General features: G+C 38.2%; 1 protein-coding gene across 1 annotated transcript; it reads left to right on the top strand.

Moving 5' to 3' along the window:
* Nucleotides 1-4,032: 4,032 nt before the first annotated feature.
* LOC110792263 (auxin-induced protein IAA4) lies at nt 4,033-7,758 on the top strand. Its single transcript, XM_021997078.2, has 4 exons — nt 4,033-4,571; nt 5,063-5,343; nt 5,498-5,579; nt 7,520-7,758. Exons 1-4 carry the CDS (start codon nt 4,186-4,188, stop codon nt 7,569-7,571), a joined length of 801 nt encoding a protein of 266 aa, XP_021852770.1. The 5' UTR covers nt 4,033-4,185; the 3' UTR covers nt 7,572-7,758.
* Nucleotides 7,759-8,737: the final 979 nt, after the last annotated feature.

Raw genomic sequence — 8,737 nt, 5'->3', positions numbered from 1 at the left:
ATGCTGCTCACCTCTCCCTTGGCCTCGACCAACCTGTTGACAGCATGGAGAATAGCCTCACTCCCGTTAGGCACACCCACCCCAAACTGAAAATCCTCAAGATAACTACCAACCTCCTTCCCGATCACGACAGCAGCGACCTTGGATACAAGTCTCCTCCAAACCGTCCCAATAGCAATAGGGCGGATACCCCCTCCAGGCTTAAGCAAAGGCGTAAGAGGGGCACTAGCAATAAACTCACCCAAAGAAGCAGGACACTTACCAGCAAGTAACAGATTAACCACCGCAGTAATAGAAGTGGCTAAGTCATCAGCCACTGCAACAGCAGCCTTACCAAGCGCATCCACAATATGCTGGACCCGTAAACCATCACGCCCACATGAGGTTCCCTTGGGGAAACTACGAATCCTGCTTAACACAAATCTTTAGCGGCCGAGACCGCCTCGACATCAGCACAAAAAGGCAGGACCGGACACAGCGCATCTGGGTGCTTCTTCTCTAACTCCAGCAGAGTCTCCTCAGTACCAGGTGCAACCCCCGACGAAGTCAAAACCCTAACAGCAGCAGTGAAATGACCATCACTGACTTTCCTCATACACTGCCTCCTGGTCAACGCAGCATAACTAACCTTCTTTCTCTACCCCTCTCCTTCCTCATCCACCATGGAAGTACGACGATCACCCTCCTTAAGAAGTTCTCTAACCGAAACCTCAGGTCCGCCCGGCTCTTTCCAGACCCGAAGAGCCCTCGAAATACCATTAACCTGACTACACCCCTTCTTTCCCGACTTCTTATCAGAATGTGACTGGATAACCCTAAGGGTGCACAAAGGAAGAATGAGCAAAAGGATCCAAGAAGGAAGGTCATGTGGGGAAGCAACCACCTTATCTAGCATAGCTTTAAGGCACCGAGAAAAACCAAGCCGATTTGCTCTGGGGATACTTTTAACCGTACGACACTTGCCAGCCAAAACCCCATGCAGTAAATCAGTATCAAAAAGGAAGGAGAGAGGGCAACAGAATCACAAAAAGAGCCAACAGAACCATCAGCCAAACCGACAAGCGGAACAGACCTAGTAGGCTCGGGGATACCGAGGATCGCAACCTCCTCAAAAGAAGGAGCACAAACCACCAAACCATCTGCATGCTTACAATTCTTACTAAAAGTGTGAGTGCAAAAACACTCACCACAAAGCCGAATACCAGCCTGGTGAAGCGCGGAATCTAAAGCAGAGAATAGAGAAAAATCCCTCCCAACACTGGCTTTGTGAGAAGCTTTCAAAGCACCATCTTTAAAATGACGAGCCCCCGGATGATCAATGAAATACTTCTTGGATAACCCTTTCCCGCCCCCACTATTGCACCCATCACACCCTTTAAAAGGGCACGAGATTCGAAGAACCATAACACACCAGACACCATACAACTCAAAACACCACCAAACACCAAACACCACCCACATCACCAGACACCGAACACCAAAACAACCAAACACAAACACGAAGATCACTTCCAAACAACAACACCAATATTCAAACTAAAAAACAACACCAAAAAGCAACCATGAAGAAGCTGCCGGCCAATACAATCACACGAAAACAATGCACGAAAACAACACACAAATACACCACACGAAGATCACCAAACTGAAACACCAAACGGAACTCACGAAACACCAACCTGGCCTCACACAACGCTCCAAAACAACCCACAAAAACAACGAATCACCAAACTGAAACACCAAACTGAACTCACGAAACACCAACCTGAACTCACAACCTAAACTCACGAATTGAAACTGAACCCAAGAATGGCCGAAAAACGAACTCACGTACCTGACCGACACACCAAAGAGAACCCCGAATTGAAACTGAACATCCAAATTGCAGGAAACTGAACGAATCACCAAACTGAACCCGAATCACCAAGCTGTGTAACCGAAGCGTCGAACCAGAGCTTCAACGAAACCGCAGCGTCGAACCAAACCCCAACGGAACCGCACAGAACACCCTTGCCGACGAACACACTTGCCGGAATAAAACGAACACCAGCCTGAAAACAAACTCCAGCCGTCGAACCGAAGAAAACCGCCGTAAAAAACTGCACCACAAAACTGTTGAAAACCACCGTAGAAACGCTAACACCGTCGTCGGATTCTTGGCCGGTGGCTGGCCGTGGCGCGTTGGCCGGTGATTCTTGGCCGTTGCTGACGCCGCCTAACCTAATCGCCAAAATCGAGAGGATTCTATTATTATTATTATTATTATTATTATTATTATTATTATTATTATTATTATTATTATTATTATTATTATTATTATTATTATTATTATCATCATCATCAACATTCGACAAATAGTATCTGGTGTACAACACCCCAACAAAGAAAGCAGGCCTAGTATGAAAGGAAAAAAAATATATACTCCGATTACTAAGAAATAGATTAAACGGATTACTTTATATATTACTTCGACAACTCTAGATTCATTATTCAGCAACACTCTTTTCGTCATCTGATATATCTTTTTCTACGACTTACGGATTTATCAAACAAATACATTGCATGTACCCTTCATATTCTTCAAGTTTGACAAACTTTTCTCCAAAATTCAATGTAAGGACCATTAAACACCATGGATGTAACCCACTCAATCTTCTCCCTCATCTTGCCATTTCCCTAACATAACATTGGTAGCCCCCTAAAACCCTAAATAAAAACAAAACCAAAAAAGTAAAATAAAATTCTAAATTTTTATTATCTATAAATCTATCTTGTAACCCACACGCACAATCTAGTTGAAAGTGTTTGTTGTGCCAAAAGGTGAAAATAAAACAAACGGATAAAAAAGCGCAAAATTAAATGAAGAAAGGGACAATGTCGGCACCAAAACGATGTGTTGAGGGAACAACCAAAGTAAGTGGGTCGGCCAAAAGCCTAACACTGATACGGACGCTTTGGAACAACCCTTTGCCTCTATTTTTATTTTTTTATTTAATTTATACTCCCTCTATTCTCAAACACTAATGCGGTTTTGACTTTCTGCACTATTCATGTAATTTACTTTGACCCTATTTTATTTCTAATATATGAACATAAATTTTAGTACATAATATATTGTTGGGCTGTTGGCTTCATCTTAATATATATTTTCAAAATATTAATATTTTATAAGTGTAGTTAAAGATATTGATGGTTAAATCTGTGCATTAACAAGCGTGTTCAGACAAAACGGTACGAATAATCCGGGACGGAGGAGTATTTTTTTTTAAAAAAATGCATTTTATAAAAAACACAAAGCTCTCGCCTTATCGTGTCCCAGTCCTCGAGCATTATAGAGGAGGTAATTCACATGATGTACCTACGTTGATCATTTACAAGGCGTCGTGTTTCTCACATAATTTGAACCTTGGATACGTTATACTTTCCAAACTTGATCAACCATTCAACCCCCACCTCCCTTCACTCGAGCATAGTAAAGGAGTTGATTGTCTCAATTGGTCAGTCATTCGAACATCGTAAAAGAGGTAAGTCATAACATGTATCTCAACTGGTCAATAACCCAAGCATTCAAAACAAGATAATTCGCATCATATGTCTCAAAGTCATTTTACAAGAAATTGTGTTTATTACGGAATTTAAGACTTAGACACACCACAGATTTTCAAACTTGAATCCTTACTTTTTACCAACTGATTTATAAATGGATAGCTAAATAAATTGCTTGTTGGCTCAGTGGTGATTGGGGTTGAACTTGGTAGGGAGAACTCGTGCTCGATCCCCCGAAATAACAATCGGGAGGGGACAGGAACCTAACCACCCACAACTCGCCCTGAATCCGAATTAACCCTAAGGTTAAACCGGTGTTTGCGCACAAAAAAAAAAAAAAATACTCCATATGGATAGCTAAAAAAATTGTACGAAGTATTTTATTTTCCGAAAAAATCTCAAAAACTTTTCTTGTCTCTCTGTCCCCACACTTGAAGTTCAATTTTACTTTGTCAGCTGTATTTTATTCCTTATATATATGCAAACATAAAACCTGAGCAACCCAAACAGGGAACTATCCAAAATCCCAAACTTGGTAGCTTGGAAAAAGGGCAAATTCTACAAAAAGTTAGTAAAGTTTTAATCTTTTGATAATTTTAGATCTGGGTTAATCTTAGATTAGTGAGTTAATCAATAAAAATGGAGCTTGAATTAGGTCTTACTCTCTCAAATGTTCCCCCAAAAATCCCAATTCTGGAGGAATTGGATTTAATTAGCTATGTTAATTGCAAAGGTAAGCAAGTTTATGAAGAAGATTATAATAATTCTTCTAGTCAAAGTAGTGTTAATGGTGATGATTATGATTATGGTGAAGAAGATAAAAATGAAGAAATTAGTGATGGGTTTTTCAATTTGATGAAGAACAAGAAAAGAGGGTTTGATGAAGTTAAGGAAATGGAAAGTTTTGTTGTTTCAATGCCTAAAACTTTATCTCTTTTGCTTTGGGATAAGCACCCTAATGAGGAGGATGATCATCATCAACCACCTAAAAGGCTCTGCAACTCCTCTTCTTTCACCATTAACAAGTACACTTCTTTCTCTCTCCTCTGCTTTTCCTTTCTTTTTTTATTTTTTTTGTAGTTTTTTTTTAACAAAAAAAAATTTAATTTATCATTTTATGAGCATGTGGGTATTAGGTTATTTTTTTTATTGAGGTGTTTTCGTTAGCCCAAATTCTTGTATCAAACGGTCTGATGGTTTAGAGCGCCTAGTAAAATACTGAGTATAGGGTAAGGAAATTTATATAGTGTGCTAAATTTGTGACATTTAAATATATTGGTATTAGAAATTTTGGTTAAAATTATGATAATAAAGGGTGTATTTTTGTTTAACTATTTCTGTTACCGGAAATTCTTGTATCATACTGTCTGGCCGTGCCAAGCCGTTTAGTTAAACTAGAAATAATAAAATGTTTGGTGAAAAAAATTGTAATGTGCTAAATTTGTGACATTTAAATATAAGGGTATTGGGAATTTTGGTTCAATTATTGACAAATGGGTATTGGAACATTTTGCAGAAATGAAGGTGATGGCATTGTGGGGTGGCCACCGATTAAGGCTTATAGAAAGAAGCTTAATGATGCTTACCACCACCACCACCAGCAGCAACAACAACAACAGTGCCGCCGTGGAGGGAATTTTCCGGCAATGGAGAACAGTGGAAGAGGCGGTGGCGGCTCACGGTCAAAGTTTATAAAAGTACAAATGGAAGGGTTTTTCATTATAAGGAAGATTGATTTAAAGCTTTACCACTCTTATGAAGCTCTTGTTGGTAGCTTGCTCACTATGTTTGGCAAAGGTACATAATTTTTGCCTATACATTGGTAAAAGTCAAAACTTGTCAACTAAAAAAAAAACTTTTTATTAGGTAATTTTATAATATTGTTGAAACATGGAGTAATTTATTAATGTCTCTGTTTTTGCTCTGTTTTCTTCTTTTTTTCCTAATCCAGGGGATGATAGTATGGATGATTACAAGCTTACTTATCAAGATGGGGATGGTGATTGGCTACTTGCCAGAGATGTGCCATGGAGGTATATTTCTCCCCCCTAAACTCTTAATAATATACACCGTTGTCTATATTAGTTGTCACTTCGGTTTTAAACTAATAACGCGACAACTAAATACTACAATTACATCTGTTCTTAAATCTATTTACCTTAATAAAATTTATAATCTAAATTAGTTTTTGGGTAGGGGTGATGCTTCGGGTTACTTCATTAATAACATGCACATTTACTTATATATGTTTTTTGTCCAATGAGAACATAAAACATGTAATAGTTTAGTGGTAAAATATTTATTGTTTAAATTGAAGGTCAAGGGTTAATATTATGCTTTTTAAGATATACTTCCTCCGATTTTTAATACTCGCAGCGTTTGTGTATTTTACACTATTCACATATTTTATTTTGACTATTATTGTTAATTTATACAGAAGATAAAACATAATCATGTAGAATCTTGTTAGATTAATCTCAATTTGTATTTTCAAAATATTAACTTTTTATATTTTTTCCTTAAAGGAAATTAAAATGATCAAATTTTACATAGGCATGCGTGAAAGTTACCAACATTACAAGCAATATATATAGTCTTGTACGATATATATGTCACATGCTCAAATTCCCTCTTAACCATTGTACCTCACCTAGACAAAAAAGAGCCCCGATTAGAACTTTTCTCGACAAACTGTTACGAAGAGTATGACAACTTTTCTGTAACCCAAAAAGCAGTCAAAGTAGCTAAGCTAAGATGTGTACACGAATGAATAATTAACCAAAAATAATAATAGTTATATAAATAACGGGTTTTGTAGGTGTATAGGTTAGAAAAATTGAAAAAATAAAGAACGCACGAATGTCGAATGATCACTCAAGGACTCAAGGTTGATGAAATTAGAAGAAAGGAGAAATAAATAATGAGAATAATTGAAAGATGTCTATGCATTGTATATGTTCATTGCTCCCTACCAGAAAGCGTAGGCATGTTTGAGTTTGGTTGGGTCCTCGAGAGTTTTTCTAGGCTTTTTTTATGTATGTCAAAAGCAATAGTAAAATAAGTAACCTCCAAGCTAGAGCTGTCAAAAACTGACCCGACCTGAAAATCCGACCTGAACCGACCGAACCCGTAATCGACCATGACCCGAAATTACGGTTAAACAGGTAATCCGAAACCCGACCTGTACCCGACCCGAAAAAACCGATAACCGATTTTAACCCGATGTTGTAACACCCGAACCCGAACCCGACACCCGACCCGAAAATGACCGATAACCGAACTGACCCGACCGAACAATGACCCGAACCCGATTCGATACCCGACCCGATGTCAACCCGAAACCGATTGTAACTCGATGAAACTTGTTATTGACTCTAAAGTAAGTTTTTAAAAAAAATTAGAATATAAAATAATTAAAATGTATAGGTTAATTATCAGACCCGAGTTTGACCCATCCCTGAGAGTGACCCGGCCTGAATTCCATTTGATCTGATTATTATCCGATCCAAACTAAGACTCGAATCCGAAAATAATTGTGTTGCAAACCGACTTAAACCCGACTCGATAAGACCCGAACCCGAAATTATCTGCTACAAACCGACTTAAACCCGACCCAATAAGACCCGAACCCGAAATCAAACCTGACCGAAATGTGACCCGACCCAAACCCGACCTGAACCCGAGATAGGAAAAAACCCGATATGACCCGACCTGAAATCGACCCGACCGAACCCGAACTCAACCCGAATGGAAGATTGACCCGACACGACCCGACCTGATCATGACCCGAGACCCGAGATGACCCGACCCAAACCCGACCCGATGACCTGTTTTGACAGCTCTACTCCAAGCCTACTGAATGATATAAAGAATATTCTTAATCATATACATTATACAACGGCGGATCTAAAAATTAGAACATAACTTAATTATGACACAATAGTCCTAACGTAAATTTATTTTAACTCTACAGGACATTCATCGAATCTGTCCAACGACTCAGGATAAGGAGAAAGGATCATTGATCGAATCGAAGTAGAAGAACATCATCATGTATATGGTGAAGAAAGCAATTAGTAGTTTACTACTTTACTTAATGAAGCAATTGGTTTGGAGAGATTTTGAACTATAGAATGAGTTCGTTATCTTACTCCAAATTATTGTATTTGTAATATATTCGTAATTAAATAGTTTCGTGTTATCTTTTGTCTATTTTGGTGTAGATGTATGTCACTTTAATTAGCATCATAAGCCTCAACACTTGGCTTTTTAGTATTAAGATTGCGTACTACGAAATACAAAATATATTTTTACTAAAATCGAGTTATAAGTTATTGTTCCGGTGTTGTAAAGGTGGAAACAATGAGCTTCTGAAGGCCCTTTCGTGTGTGTTGAAGATCTTGCTTGCTTGAATGAGTCGAGTCCGAATTCACCTGCACAAGAGTAAAATCACTAGCCTCGGGGGTGTTTCCGAGGAAAGCCCCTCCGATGCCTAAGTAAGAACGATGCTCGGATTCTAGAGAGAAGTTCTCTAGAAGAGTAGTCTTAAGGCGATAAATTGGACGTGCCTTGAGGTGCGAGCCTTGGCGGCCTATTTATAGTGTTTGCATAATAAATGCTCATAGGTCATTTATTGCTATTGGGTCTTGGGCCTTGGTTGATGGCTGAATAGCCATGTGGGTTTGTGACAGGTTTGATGTTGTTGTTTTGAGCCATTGTGCTTTGGACTTAGTGGCCCAATTAATATTCAATTAGAAGCCCAAACAGTTATTATAAGGTAGTACTCTGTATAATTTTGTGACGATTTCATTCCTTTGATTTTATATTTATTTACTTGTATTGGTTTATTTAAAGGATGGCCATGACTAAAATTTACGCGAAGCCATGAATGATTTTGGGCCGCCATAAGCCCATAGTATTGGCTGGACATGGTCAAAATCCATGCTCTGAATCACGTAACTTTTTAGCTACAGCAAATTTTTTGCTACAACCAGTGTTGGTTGTACCCCCTCCACAATGACGTCGTTTTTTATTGTTCAATATAAATATTTATATACAAATTTCAAAAATGAACATTTACTAATATGAAAATGAACATTTATTATTTTGAAAATAAACATAGTTACTGTATGAAAGAGTATTAATTTGAAACATATATGTACGCACATATTGTGCAATTTAAAATTCCAAA

The sequence above is a fragment of the Spinacia oleracea genome, chromosome 2 (assembly GCF_020520425.1).
Source record: "Spinacia oleracea cultivar Varoflay chromosome 2, BTI_SOV_V1, whole genome shotgun sequence".
Classification (NCBI taxonomy): Eukaryota; Viridiplantae; Streptophyta; class Magnoliopsida; order Caryophyllales; family Amaranthaceae; genus Spinacia; species Spinacia oleracea.
This window is presented reverse-complemented; position numbering and strand designations above follow the sequence as displayed.

Bases quoted from the DNA above. Each gene is read 5' to 3' on its own strand.
- LOC110792263 (XM_021997078.2), top strand. From the start codon at position 4,186: ATGGAGCTTGAATTAGGTCTTACTCTCTCAAATGTTCCCCCAAAAATC. The intron at 4,572-5,062 runs GTACACTTCTTT...AACATTTTGCAG, and splicing joins TCTTCTTTCACCATTAACAA to AAATGAAGGTGATGGCATTG. The intron at 5,580-7,519 runs GTATATTTCTCC...TTAACTCTACAG, and splicing joins GCCAGAGATGTGCCATGGAG to GACATTCATCGAATCTGTCC.